At 50.5% G+C, this 14,288-nt stretch overlaps 4 protein-coding genes across 4 annotated transcripts; 3 read left to right on the top strand and 1 right to left on the bottom strand.

Moving 5' to 3' along the window:
* Window positions 1-1,888: 1,888 nt before the first annotated feature.
* On the top strand, window positions 1,889-5,971 carry DEU56DRAFT_816968 (uncharacterized protein). Its single transcript, XM_041353885.1, has 8 exons — window positions 1,889-1,930; window positions 1,986-2,094; window positions 2,144-3,850; window positions 3,934-4,212; window positions 4,279-4,626; window positions 4,746-5,057; window positions 5,168-5,332; window positions 5,411-5,971. Exons 2-8 carry the CDS (start codon window positions 1,990-1,992, stop codon window positions 5,636-5,638), a joined length of 3,144 nt encoding a protein of 1,047 aa, XP_041205960.1. The 5' UTR covers window positions 1,889-1,930; window positions 1,986-1,989; the 3' UTR covers window positions 5,639-5,971.
* Window positions 5,972-6,030: 59 nt separating this feature from the next.
* DEU56DRAFT_860897 (TPR-like protein) lies at window positions 6,031-11,300 on the bottom strand. Its single transcript, XM_041355324.1, has 3 exons — window positions 10,923-11,300; window positions 10,078-10,147; window positions 6,031-9,416 (listed from the first exon to the last, which is right to left on the bottom strand). The coding sequence occupies exons 1-3, from the start codon at window positions 10,983-10,985 to the stop codon at window positions 6,322-6,324; spliced, it is 3,228 nt and encodes a 1,075-aa protein (XP_041205959.1). The 5' UTR covers window positions 10,986-11,300; the 3' UTR covers window positions 6,031-6,321.
* A 141-nt stretch (window positions 11,301-11,441) lies between these two features.
* Window positions 11,442-12,316, top strand: DEU56DRAFT_758103 (uncharacterized protein; the record flags this gene model as incomplete). The annotated part of the gene is made up of 6 exons (XM_041350205.1): window positions 11,442-11,507; window positions 11,578-11,674; window positions 11,908-11,979; window positions 12,000-12,073; window positions 12,134-12,195; window positions 12,265-12,316. The coding sequence occupies 6 exons, from the start codon at window positions 11,442-11,444 to the stop codon at window positions 12,314-12,316; spliced, it is 423 nt and encodes a 140-aa protein (XP_041205958.1).
* A 1,442-nt stretch (window positions 12,317-13,758) lies between these two features.
* On the top strand, window positions 13,759-13,980 carry DEU56DRAFT_741269 (cytochrome P450; the record flags this gene model as incomplete). The annotated part of the gene is made up of 1 exon (XM_041348867.1): window positions 13,759-13,980. The coding sequence occupies one exon, from the start codon at window positions 13,759-13,761 to the stop codon at window positions 13,978-13,980; it is 222 nt and encodes a 73-aa protein (XP_041205957.1).
* Between the last annotated feature and the right edge of the window lie 308 nt (window positions 13,981-14,288).

Raw genomic sequence — 14,288 nt, 5'->3', positions numbered from 1 at the left:
AGCGAATTGTAGGAGCTTGGCCAAACGTCACTACGAGGAGTATACCATTGTTGTGACGAGATCTGATAGGCCTGAGCGGTGCCCAGTGCCCGCATGACCTCGCGCCACATACTAGAGCATAATAGTAGCCAGCGCGGTGGTGGCATATTGTGGCGGCGAGGTCCCCCCGAGGACGTTGAATAGATCTTGTTATGCAATAAGTACTTGAACAAAACCTCCTTGATGGTTCCAATATCACGACTTACGAGTTGTTCCACTCATTACTGGTGCATTCCTAATATTTTTAGTAGACCCCAGAGTACGCAGATCATGCAAATATGTACTTGAATTGCCGTGGACAGGAGCAGGCTCGTTTGCACCTTAGGCGTGTCAATGACTCATCGAATAGAAGCGTCCCTGTCTGTGAGATGAGGCAATCTTGGCACGATTTGCTGCATATGAAGGATGGGCACTCGTGAGTCGTGTTACAGTCCCAGACCCTGAATATGTGTATTACCTGTGGGGTTATAGATGAAGCGCTGTGGAACTGGCACAATACTCTGCGCTTCGCGAGTCGCTCTAGACTGAGAGTGACAAGGAGAAGCCTGGGGAAAATGATTATGCCTGCAAGAGCTAGACATTCGAATAATATACTCAATGAAAGCAAAAGTTAGGAAAAACGAGGCGGCGAAACACGTAGTTCGCTGAGATATTTGGCGCGGTGATCGAACGTCCAATGGCGTGCAATTATTGGGGGTCTTTCCCTCATCAATGACGAGCACGGTGTACTTCCTTTGGACGAACGATGGTGCATGTGCATACCTCGTAACGGATGAGCCAGACAAAAAAAATTGAATTTCAGAACTTTTACGACGACTACTATCTTGACCTCGTCTTGACACTTCGTTTGTAACATAATGTTTGTCGATCGTGACTCATTTGAAGGAACAGTATTTGATGAATACCATGGAGCGTGATGAGTGTCAGGCACCTGGGATGCAGAGTTCGCGTTAGCAGGAATCGAGTATTAATATTCCCTGTAGCCTGCTTGCGCGCTCCGTGCCTTGAAGAGAGATGGCGGCACGCGCATCAGTAGAACATATTAGCACAAGGAACCTACTATGCTGATCTTTTCATTCGATGAAAAGAGGTAGCGTAGTAGGTTCCTTGAGGTCTGGCACGCGCATGAACATATTAGCACAAGGAACCTACTTTGTTGAACTTTTCGTGCAAAAAAAGCAACCAAATAGGTTCCTTGAGGTCATTGGGAGCTCTGTAGTCGTTCGCCCCTCGACTTGAAACTTCTGAGCAGTGTTTCGTCTCTCAAGTGAATCAGATAGAAATCCTTGCTCGGAGATGAGTGGTGAAAGAAGGCTTCTACGATAGTGTTTGAGGGGGAGTCGCTGACAACGTGGCTGTCGTCCGCGTATGTTGAACAGCAATGTGTGGTGGATGGGCCTCAAGGCCATTCTGGGAGTTGGGAATGGGAATGTGAAAGACTGGATGTAGACAAAGAAGGGAGAGCGAGTGGTAGGGAAGGCGGTATAGTAAAGCGAAAGCTGAAAGAAGTCTTTTGTAGGCGTGACAAGATTGTGACCCGACTCGCTTATCGTGCTCGATTCTTGAAATGGTAATGATAACGCGGTGATGATAACGGCGGGTTATAGGACCGGAGTCAGCTGGAGTGGAACGTGCGTAATTTGAGCTTGGAATGGGTATTTGGGTGAGTATCGTTGACCGTAAGGAGTTGAAGTGGAGCCGCGATTAAATAGGCGCGTGAAGGGATGGCGACTGAAATTGACAAGTGGAGTACTGTTGACACCTTGGCGGGTGGAGAGCGAAATGACGTCAAGTTCTATTATTAGTGTATAGTACTTTAAAGAGATCCCTTCAGTGAGACCGTCAATACAATTGCATTTTGCAATTCTTATTTCAAAAAATCATATCAAAGGTGCGTAGCCATTTTCATTCATGTCTTCATCATCGTCTAATACGATGCCGACCAGTATCATGTCACCGACCCCTGGTGCGCGTACTCCCCGTCGCGTACAATGGGCAACCACGGAGGACCTCCATGAACCAGATTCACACGCACTAGACGAGATGGCACAAGACGTGAGCACCCGACATCCATTTTATACCCCTACTCACATTCAACGTCTAGCCAAACGCGTTCGAAACACTCAAAGACGCACTAGAGCGCCACCGTTCTTACTCCTTAAATTCTCCTTCCAAAGCAGACACACACACCTATCCCCCAAGTACACCCACTTCATCCGCGCCCACATCCCCCACATCTTCCACCCAATTCCTCCCCTGCCGCACCCACGCCCTCCCAGGTGAAGTCTTCATAGACCCCCTAGAAAGCGCAGGCCTCCCTCTCTCTTCAAGACAACAAAGCGGCGACTCTGAAATCACAGCAGACGGCCACGTCGAACACCTCGCTGTACGCGAAGCAGCAGGCGTCGTCAGAGCCCACACAAAACGATGGCGTATCCCAGGTCGTCGTCACCGCTCCAGACCACGCTCACGAGCTCCAGACCCAGAAAAAGAGAACAGAGGCACAGACACAGACGACCCCGACGAGGTAGAGGAATCCCCACAGCCGCGTCAACCCCCCAAGAAATCATGGTGGCATTTCCACACTCCCCCATCAGTCGCTCCTACACCCCACCACCCCCCACGTTACGCCCAAACCCACGCCCCTTACGACCCCGAATCCCATCCTCCCTTGCACCCTTCTCAGCCTAAACTGGGCTCTGGCGTGCTGGGCGCCCTCTTGGCCCTCTACGGCAACGAACACGACGACCACGCACAAAGCGGAGACGAATCAGACCTCTCCAACCCCGACCTTCCATGGCTTCCCCACCCCAAATCCAAATCCCAACAAAAACACAAACACAAAAAATCATACTCCCTATCCCACGCACACTCCGCCTCCCTAGGCCACACCATCCACTCCGCCTCAAGCAGCACCGCCTCCCTCCTCTCCTCCCTCAAACCCAAAGAGAAACCACCGTCGAGTATGGCGGCGCTTATCACAGGCGCTGGGACCCTTACGGGTGCTGCTGCTCCGATGCAGTTGGGCTTGGCGCCTGATTTGAAGAGGGGGTATGGGCTTGTAAGGTATCGGTATGAGGATGGCGAGGGGGCTCCGTCCGAAGTCGATTTAGGCGAGGGAACCGTTACCGGGCCCGTCGAAGGAGAAGGATCAAAGCGAACCCCTCCCCGTCTAAGCTTACGTCTCCCCCGTCGCTCCAAAAGCACCGATTTCGATTTCACAAAAGGGGTAGGCGGGACCGTCGAAGAAGACCACGAGGGTGAAGTCGCGTCTAAAGCCCCCGTCCGACCCCCCCGACTCGAAACTGAAATAGATCCGGAAGTGCAGGAAGAAGAAGAATATTTTTCTCCTCAAGATACGCTCGTTCCACCACCTACCACAGCGACGACAGCGTCGACACCCACACCAACTTCCACCACTGAGTCAACCCCGCCGACAAAGTTGCCTACCGCTGAGCTCAAAAAGTCGAAGCGGTGGAAAGGAGTGTTGAGGGATTTACCGCACCCGTTGCATGGGGGGCATTTCAAGGGGATGGGGTTTTCGTTGAGTATGCCTGGGACGCCTTTGCGCCATCCTGTTAGTGCTAGTGGGGAGTCTACACCTGGGACTGGGACTGGGACGAGGGCGAGTAGCGTCGCTGGTTCGCCCGATGAAAAGGAAAAGGAACTCGATGGGAAAGAAAGAGCCGACAGTGATTATTTCGGTGCCAAGTGGTTAGAAGAGCAGAAGGAGAGGGAGAGGAGGGGGAGAAAGGAGAGGGAGAGGAGGGAGAAGGAGAAGAGGCGGAAGAGGAAGAGAGCGGAGGTTTATGTGCGTTTTCTTTTCCTTCTCTTTCTTTTTGCTGTGGGTTATGTTACTCATGTCGTTTTTTTTTCATTCTTGTTCACATACAGATCACCCATCACGTAGCAGCGATCCTCCAACGCCAAGAATTCATCCTCAAACTCGCACGCGCGATGATGATGTTCGGAGGCCCCTCGCACAGGCTCGTCGCGCAGATCCAAAGCACAGCGCGTGTTTTGGAGCTAGAGCTGAGCTGTATGTATCTGCCTGATGTCATGTGGATCAGCTTCGAAGATAACGCGACTGGGACGAGTAATGTCAAGTTTATAAGGCAGGGGAGTAATTTGGATTTGGGCAAGCTTGGAGAGGCGCATGGGTTGTATTGGGATGTACGTCGTTCTCGCGTTTCTGATTATGAACGAATGACTCACCTCAACCTCTCGTCGAACGCGCAGGTCATCCACGACGTCATTTCCGTATCCTCAGCCAGCAGTGCCCTCGACACCCTAATGCGCAAAAAGCCGATCTACTCCTTCCCCCAGCTCATCTTCCTTGGGGGGATGTGCAGCAGCAGCATCTGCAGCGTCTCATTCAACGGATCCTTCATCGACTGTCTCGTCTCCTTCCCCCTCGGTGCGCTCCTCGTGACCATCCAGCTCCTCAGCGTGCGCAACGAGCTGTATGGGAACGTGTTTGAGATCACGGTCGCGACGCTGCTGAGCTTTTTGAGCGCTGCGCTTGCTAGTACGAAGAGGGTTTGTTATGAGGCTGTTGCTAGTAGTAGTGTGGTGCTTATTTTACCTGTGAGTTGAGTTCCTTTTTCTCCCTCCCTCTGTCGTGTCACATTGCATCTGTCGCATCCATACCTTTTTTCGCTTCACACCGCATCCGTCCCCGCGTCTCCCGCTAACAAACCACCCAGGGCTTCATAGTCCTAAACGGCTCCCTCGAAATCTCCTCCCGCTCCCTAATAGCAGGTTCCGTGCGCCTCTGCTACGCCCTCATGTACAGCCTCTTCCTCGGCTTCGGCCTAGCGATCGGTGCAGAGCTCTATCAGACGATGCTGGGGAAAGCCCTAGTAGGCGGCACTGATTTCATGTGCACGGCGAGCCACGACCCGGAGGGCGGGTGGTGGCAGCGCACGCCGAGTTTGTGGTGGGCTTTTTTGAGTGTGCCGTTGTATAGCTTGTTTTTGAGTTTGAGGTTTGGGGCTGTTGTTGGGAGGAGGGAGTTGGTGAGTTTTTGAGTTTTTTGGGGGTGTTTTCAATGGGGGTTTTGGTTTTTGGGGGGTTGATGTGACACCGACCCGATTCCGACGCGACACTGACTGATTCCGACGCACAGCTTCTCCTAGTCGCCATCTCATGTATCGGATGGGTGACGAACCATTTCGTAAGCACCAAATTCCCGAACCAGAGCGATATATCGGCTGCTGTTGGGGCGTTTGCTGTGGGGTTCGTGTCGAATCTCTATGGGAGGTTTTTTGAGGGCAACGCGTTTGTCGTCATGGTGCGTTTTAATCTTTCTCGTTCTCTTTGTCTTTGTTTTCCTCGCGTTTTCATCTTTTCGTATCTCACACGCACGCAGATCACAGGCATCCTCTTCCAACTCCCCTCAGGCCTAGGCAACGGCGGACTCTTCAACTTTGTCGTCGACCAAACCTCGGGCTCTAGTTCCTCCTACCTAAGCGGGTTCAAGACGGCGCTGCAGTTGATCAGCACGAGTATTGGGTTGACTGTGGGTCTTGGAATTAGTTTGGTACTTGTGCATCCGATTCAGAGTAGGAGGAGGGCTGCGGGGGTGTTTAGTTTGTAGGGGGTGTTGGTGTTGGCGTTGATATGCGTTCTTTTGCTTTGCTTTCGTGCATTTTGTTGCATCGTTTTTTGCTAAATCTGCATGTCGCATTTAATAGATGCATAGATAGATCAACCATCCATGCTTTCCTCGACTTTTAGTTGGCGTTTAATTTCCTTTTATAATAGATGCTCGTCTAACTACTCACATGGACTCGCATTTGCTTTCCTATGGACATCGTCTTCATTTTCATACACTCATTTATGATTTGGCTGCGCACATTCGTTTTCATTTTGGTAGTTGCTTGGACTCCACATCATGTACTATATACATCGCAATTCGTTGGTTCGCGTAGACTCTGGGATGTTACTGCAAATATTGATATCACCTTCCAGCTGACTGACGAAATGTGTCTCGTCACGTAGTCATTTGCCACTAAAGTTGAATTCACCTACAGTATTGGTAGTTATGTGGCAGAGTGATTGACTGTGCGGAAGCTACTAGTGAAAATGACGGTACCAGGGTTATAGATTGCGGTCATGTATGCCCAAGCTAGGCGGTGTAGAAGTACTGGTACAAAATACAGCAACAATTTGAGTATCGTGCGGCAGGAAAGCAAGGGAATCAAAGTAACCAGACAGAAAGAAAGGAAGAAAGGAAGAAAATGCGACAATGAGAATGAGGTCAATCGAGTCACTCTCTCACTAAACACCTACGTGAACAAACACGATCTGCTGTTCCAGTGGAATCTTCTTGCGCAACGACTTCACAGCCTTGTGCAACGCTACCGCAGCCCGTGTGCAGTCCAACCTTCCTGGACCATCCACCAGGTTGAGATAAAAGGCAGAAACAACCTGATGTGCAACATCGTCGTCAACAAACCACATGGGGCCGATGATACTGCGAAATTCGGAGAATTGAATCGCTGCAGCGAGATGGATCGCCTCATTAGTGTTCGACTCATCGCCCACGCTAGTGTGGCAAGCCGATAAGAACGCAAAATCTGGATTCTGCGAGCGAGATCGGACAATGTCCCTGATGGTTAACCGCCCATCGCGCATTGCGAAGGAAGAATCGAACGGTTGTATTCGATCCAGCATTCCATGGCAAGCCAGGTGAAGCCATTGATTTCGGCTTAGTGCATCCAATGCATGTTGCACTGTTGCATTGTCATGTCGTGTGAAGGACAGGCTGGGTGGAGTGAGGGATAGGAGGGGTGCAAGGCACTGAGCGACAACGTCTAGCTCAGCATCGACATGCAGAAGTTCCTCTCCTATGTTCTGGTTTGCTTGACCAATGGCGGCAAACTGCTGAATAGATGCGTCTTCACGAGCTTGCTGCCTCGCGCGAATAAGTGCCGCCAGAGTTGAGGTGTAAGAGGAGATGTAAAAGTGTGACAAATTGTGTTTGTCTTGTGCGTACGGCCCTGCGGCGTGGAGGGGAAGGAGCGTGAACTCAGCAGTAGGACACCACCAGATGCGTGAGCGACGGTGAATCGAAAGCTCCCTGAGAGCCCGAACTATTGGGTCAACGACATGATCCCAAAGCTGGCGTAGGACGCCAACAATCTTGTATTCAAGTTGATGATCAGAAGTGCCAACACGGTCTGTGAGGGATTTGAACTCGGAGGACAACTCGGCAACCTCGGCTTGTCCGATATCAAGTGGAACATGGACGGGATCCCGAGAACTCAGGATGATCAAGGCGTCACAGCTATATTGGCTGGCATTGAGAATAATGACCAGACCTTCTGCTGCCGCTTCCTGCAGGTCAGAGAACAGGGGAGGCAGGAGGAACCGAGAAAATTTAGGCAGCATGCGGATGCGGGTGATGACATCATCCCATTCCATGATCAGTTGTTGAATCTCTGGGGATTGGTCTTCAGTAGACGCGTCTAGCGAGTTAGGGAGGCGAAGGCTGAGTCGGGTGAACTCTTGCGCCAAGGCCTCCCCGGTGCCACCTAACACGGAAAGTTCGTCCAATGGTGTGTGAAAGCTTGTCAACCGTGTCCAGAATACTGAACGACCCTGCTCCACCAGTTCCACAGCAGTCGTTAAAGCACCGCGACGAACGCTGCACGAGAAAGCATCCGTTGCAAGGGATGACGTGGCCTCCCTGAACAGATCAAAATGGTGTTGAGATGGCACACCGGCAACGTGCTGATCCATAAATCTCAGTGTCGTCTGATAAGCCATCAATGCAGAGCCATGCCTCAACTGCTCAGCGGAAGCGACCCATGACCTGGCAGCCTGGATATCACTACGAGAGGCTGCATAAAACACATTGGAGAGTTGGAAATAAAGCCCGAAGGCCTCATCCACATCTGATGATAAACCCTGCTGCTGGAATCTGTCTCGAAGGCTGATGGCAAGATTTTTGAGAGACATGGATCGATCAGGATGGCCGCGTGGACGGAGCGCCAGTGCAGCTCGATGGAGATCAATGGCCTCATCAAGGTCAGATGGGATGCCCCGCTGAGAGTATCTGTCCCGAAGGCTATTGGCAAGGTTGTTGAGATACGCGGATCGGTCAGAATAACCGGGGGGACGGAGCTCCAGTGCAGTTCGATGGAGATCAATGGCCTCATCGAGGTCAGATAGAATGCCTCGCTGAGAGTATCTGTCCCGAAGGCTATTGGCAAGATTGTTGAGAGACGCGGATCGGTCAGAATGACCGGGGGGACGGAGCTGCAGTGCAGCTCGGTGGAGTTCAGTGGCCTCGTCAAGGTCAGATGGGATGCCCCTCTGCTTAAATCTCTCTTGAAGGCTATTAGCAAGATTGTTGAGAGACGCGGATCGGTCAGAACAACCGGGGGGACGAAGCTCCAGCGCAGCCCGATGGAGCTCGATGGCCTGATTAAGATCAAACTGGACACCCCGCTGCTTGAATCTCTCTTGAAGGCTATTGGCGAGATTATTGAGATACGCAGATCGGTCAGAATGACTGGGGGGACGGAGCTCCAGTGCAGCTCGATAGAGCTCAATGGCCTCATCCAGGTCAGACAGGATGCCCTGCTGCTCAAATCTTTCTCGAAGCATGTTTGCAAGGTTGTTGAGAGACGATGGTCGGCCAGAATGGCCGGGGGGACGGAGCTGCAGTGCAGCTCGGTGGAGTTCGGTGGCCTCGTCAAGGTCAGATGGGATGCCCCTCTGCTTAAATCTTTCTTGAAGGTTATTGGCAAGATTGTTGAGAGACGCGGATCGGTCAGAACAACCGGGGGGACGAAGCTCCAGCGCAGCTCGATGGAGCTCGATGGCCCGATCAAGATCAGACTGGACGCCCCGCTGCTTGAATCTCTCTTGAAGGCTATTGGCAATATTGTTGAGAGTTGCGGATCGGTCAGAATGACCGGGGGGACGGAGCTCCAATGCAGCCCGATGGAGCTCAATGGCCTCATCCAGGTCAGATCGGACACCCCGCTGCTTGAACCTGTCTTGCAAGCTGACAGCAAGATTGTTCAGAGATGCAGATCGATCGGTGTGGCTAGGGGGGCAGAGTGCCAGTGCAGCTCGATGGAGCTCAATAGCCTCATCCAGGTCAGATGGGATACTCCGTTGCCCGAATCTGCATTTAAGGCCGACGGCAAGATTGTTGAGGGTCATGTATCTATCAGAATGACCAGGGAAACGGAGCTCCAGTGCAGCTCGATGGAGCTCAATGGCCTCATCCAAGTCAGACAGGGCGCCTTGCCGCTCAAATTTGTTTCGAAGGCTGTTGGCAAGGTTGCTAAGAGATGTAGATCGATCAGAATGGCCAGGAGGACACTCTTGTAACTCCGTCCGATACCGTTCGACATCATCTGTCATATCGTTGAGACGCATACGATGGTAAGATCACGATCTTGATCGTTTCCTGAGGATACAATTCAATTAGCATCTCGAGAAGGATTGGGTAATCATACGAACCCTAAACTCTCTCGTTTGAATGACACAAGGGAGCGAGTAACGCGAACAATGAATACTGGGAAAAATGCAGGGAGAATAAATGCGAGGCTCGAGCAGCGAAATAGGCTGGAAAAGACAAGATTGCAAGTTCCGCAGCTCACTGCAGTCAAGTGTTTCGCTAATTAGTACAAAATCATGATTCAAGTGAGACCTGGGTGAATACGCACAGTGAAGCGGATAAAAACTCGAGCACTGAAACGATGGAGACTTGAGAGATAGTGCCGAACAATAGCCAGGTAACAGCGAGGTAGCACTTGGGTAGATTACACGACCGAGGAAGATCCCGGGAAATTGGGCGCTATTGAACGAAGGGCCACTGCGCCGCAGCTTGAGTCTACCATGGCATCAGAAATGATCATGTCCTAAATTGCCGAGGATGACCATCTGTCCTCACGAGTCACTACTGCCCATCGTTCAGCATAACGTTCAGCTCTGAGTTTAACGCAACATGTCGACGCCCACTCGACAAACCCAAGGTGGTGGCCATGGAGGCGGTGGTATGTATCTTACCCATACCTTCGTCAAGGCCGTGCGCAGAAGCAATCAAGACCCTTCGAGGTGAGCAAGAGTCAAATTTGTTGCCGAGCTCGACAAGCAGCAGCTGAGATGGAAAAGTGGTTGATTAATTGTTGATTATGTGAGATTTGCCCCAGATATTTGCTGTAGCATGTTTGTGACGCTTGCTCGAAGGGTAATGCTTGAGTAATCGGCACAAGGTAAGAAGAGTCTTCCCACAACGCAATAGCCAGGTAAAAGTCTGGGTTGATTGGAAAAGAACTAGGGCTTCAGTACAGTGGGTATACTACTTAAGTAGGTATCTAGTACTTAGCCCGTGATAGATAAATCATATGTAAAAGAAACAATAATCACAAGTCAAGGGTATATGCGCTTCTCCGCTGTCATAAGCGCCTATCCGCTGTTAATCTGATTGCATCATCGATATTTGTCAGCTTCGTCACATACTCCCCTCCAAGGGCGTAGCACGCCCTTCAAACAACTTTCTTCTTCTTTTCAGCAGCTAGTGCTGCCGAAGTCCGGTTCGGTCCAGTTCTTGGGGGTGTTTTGTCGAACCCAGAACTGAACCTTCGGTCCAGTTCAGCGCAGGAGGCGAACCCTGGACCAGACCATTCATAAGGTCCGGTTCAGGTTCAGAACCGGTTCGAACCATCAATTTTCTCATTTTAATTAGTATAAAATACAAAAAAAATCATACACTATGCCATGCTCATTTTCAGAGCTCAAGTGCCTCGAACCTCTTCAGCAGCAAGCAATTGTAGTGCTGAACAACGAACCTAAGACCAGGAGGTGGGAATGAGTCTGTCAGTAAGGTGTAAGTCTAACAACTCGACAGCGCGACACACATCACCGCTACGAAGTGCACATGACGCAGCATCCACGGCAAGTGTACCTGGAAAATCCTTCATGACATTGTGTCGCGGACATGTAAGCGTCGAGCTCGTGAAGCGGGACAGCAGAGCAATGGCGAGACAGAGTTGAGTGATCGGTCGGTCAGGATGACCAGTCGGACGCAAGTCAAAGGCGTGTTGAAAAAGAGAGGTGGGGATGTTGTGGTCGAGGTACAGTCCATTAACTTGGCAATTAACAAACTTCACAGAAGCTAGATTGAACAGTGCTGCAGAGCAGCATGGATGATCTATGGCGCAAAGATCAACCGCACGTTCAAAGTGCCTTATAGATTGGTCGAGATCCCTAGTGTTCGTCGTCCGAACGTGTTGCGCTGATGACTGTATATCAGTACACAGTATATGCGCATATATGCAGCATATAAGCTGATATACTCACATTTCCAGTGCCTACCAAGAAGCCGACCGGTTTTGTATTCCGTCCATGCCAAAGTGATGATAGCATGAAACCGAACCATGGTCTGGTCCAACAAAATCGTCGAACCCAGAACTGTATCCTTGCAAACAGTTCGGAACGGTCAGGTTCGGTTTTTTTGGGGTTCGAACTCGAACCGAACCCAAAAAAATTCCAGCTATGAGTTGTTCTACGTAGATGCGGGCGTGGCTACAGACTATTCGTGGCGAGAGCCTGTGGTCAGGTGCTGAGAGGGTGGAGGTGGGAGGAGGTCATACCCTCCGGCGGAGGGTTGGTAGAGCATTAGGAGTTCTTTCATTGCTATCCCACCTGGTGGCATCTACAATTCTCTTATCAGTATTTGGTGCTATAATGATCATGTTCACACTCCAAACTCTGTGGATCGTGAACATCGTCCTCCTTACCGTCGGACCTGACATTCTTTTAATGTTGGTCTACTTCGAGCATATCATCAGAGTCACGTCTCTGTTTGCATGGCGATCTCGTCTTTGTTCTGCTCCCCTACAGGCATGCTCCCCTCGCCTTCTTTCACCCCCGCCTCCAACTGTGCGAATAACACCACGCGCAAACGCGTCGCCAGTGATGACATTTGCGTGCAGACGAGAAGTACTCCATGGCGCCAGAGGAGCGCGAGAAGTCGCTCGGAAAAGTAGAGACCATCTTGAGGATTCCAGTCAGCAAAGTGATACAGCACATGTCGCTTTGAATTGCTCACCCTCCCGCTGCCTTCAAGGTTCAAGAAAGTATCAGTGACATTGGCCCACGGATGCTCCATGAAACTGACGAACCAGATTAGTAAGTGCGAGGCAAAGAAAAAGCAGAATTGTAGCGTACACATGCGCTCCATTTAAGCGGGAATTGCAGCACCACGATTCACAGCCAGGACGTGTTTCTAGCGATGGCGGGGAAGAAGTGAGGACAGTCGAGCGAGGAACACAAACACTCCACGTACTTCCAAAAACGACTTGACACTGAGCAAAGAGAGTTGTCAGTGAGACCCGTACCCGTGAAGGGAAGATAGTGGAAGCAGTGCGCATATACTCACCTTCAGGCAACTCTAACCCGCACCCGTACCCGTGACTCGTGGCGGGTTACCCATACCATGCCTGATCATGAGCCTATGCAGAAACTCAAAATGAAGAAGGGAAGATAGTGGAAGCAGTGCGCATATACTCACCTTCAGGTAATAAATGCGGATATACTCTGTGCAGAGATATACTAGTGTTACCTTGAGCGGAGATTCAGGTTATGAACTACAAACAGTAGCCACGAGGGAGATGGTGGTGGTGGTGGGAAGAGAAATGGGTAAGTGGAGAAGAGAGGCCTGGTTGGGGAGTCGAGTTCAACCTGTTGGAGCCTTACATAAAACAACCCCAACATTTTGCGCGGAAGTGACAAAGCGGACCAAACAAAGGACTTGGAGGAAACTGAGTGCGTGTAGATCTTGTCGACAATATTAATGTATTGCATCTATCATGTAGATACAAACACATCGCAGACGCACATCATTGTGATATGTCTACATCAGGTCGGGATGTCGCCGACAAGCGCTGTGGCGCACCATGGTCTAAATCGGGTAATATCTCAGTTGAGCAATTTTTGTGATGTGCGAGGGAAATAGGTAAGGATAAGGAAGGAACGGGCAGATGTAGCGAAAAATAGTGGGCTTCTCTGTAGATAGTCTTAGCGGGTGGGGAAGGGGTGTGAAAGGTGACATGGCTATGTTTCGACGCGCGGCACGACATGTTGCGTTGGACTGTGACAATTGATGCAGTGGTATAAATGACTAGAAGAAAGATTTAAGGGACCACATACATTGAGTAAATCAGCAAGGCGTGGATTGTGAGGGGCAACATCCTGCAAGATAATGTTAGCGCATGAACAACAGATCTAAGCGGGTGAATGAATACATTCACTGCGTTTAACGCGTGAATTGACAAAGTTGCACAAATCCACCAAAATAAACCTAGTTCACCTTAGTCATAGCCCTCGACAACGTGCCTTCAACGCTGCTTCGTCTCTACACAGCTATCCTTGAATAGACAACCAGCGCCGACCAATTCACACCCCATGACTAGACGGCTGTATCAAAATGTAACTACATGTGACAACCCTCGGAATATATAGCGAGTTTGACTCACTATCTGCGAGATATTTGTGCCATATGACCACCCGAAAATTGCTGGTATGATCTCACATATGGATAGTGCGTTTAACGCCAGGGCTGAGGGTTTCGTCGCAAATATTTGCCCAAGTCCGTTCGGTTTGTTGGCTGACTTATTCTTTGTCTACCACCACATCAACCAAGACTCGGAAACCTGAACATGGCCAGAAACGAGGTGAGGACCATTTTTTGACATGGGGACGTTGATCACGATATCAGTCGCGGCGATCAATCGCTCTTTGGCCATCTGGGGACCTGATGTAAAGGAGTTCAATCCTGACCGTTGGCTGGCAGAAGAAGGCATCAGCGGGAAGGCCAAGGAAGTCCAAGGTCATAGACATCTGCTGACATTTGTCGACGGCCCGAGGACGTGTCTTGGAAAAGACTTTGCAATTGCAGAATTCAAGGTGATTTAAACGAATCAGCCAGCGTCGACGTTACTCACTGTGACATAGGCGGTTTTGTCAGTTCTGGTGAAGAACTTCGTGTTCGAAATGCGGGATGGACCGAATGCTCAAGCTGAGATTGCGAGGGGGCTTTTACCTCGTCCGCGGGTTGTTGGAGAGGATAGTATTGGAGTGCCTTTGACAGCGAAGTTGACGCAAACTCACTGCATGTACTTGAAGCAGATGAGGCCTACTGCATCGGCCCTGCGCCGTCATCTGAAAGCTATGTTCGTTTATAATTCCGTTGATCTAGCAGTCTTCTTCTGACGCTGGTTTAC

This window comes from Suillus clintonianus (assembly GCF_016758775.1).
Source record: "Suillus clintonianus strain FC179 chromosome Unknown DEU56scaffold_63, whole genome shotgun sequence".
NCBI classification, from domain to species: Eukaryota; Fungi; Basidiomycota; class Agaricomycetes; order Boletales; family Suillaceae; genus Suillus; species Suillus clintonianus.
The sequence above is the reverse complement of the archived record's forward strand: the minus strand, read 5'-3'. Positions and strand labels throughout refer to the sequence as shown.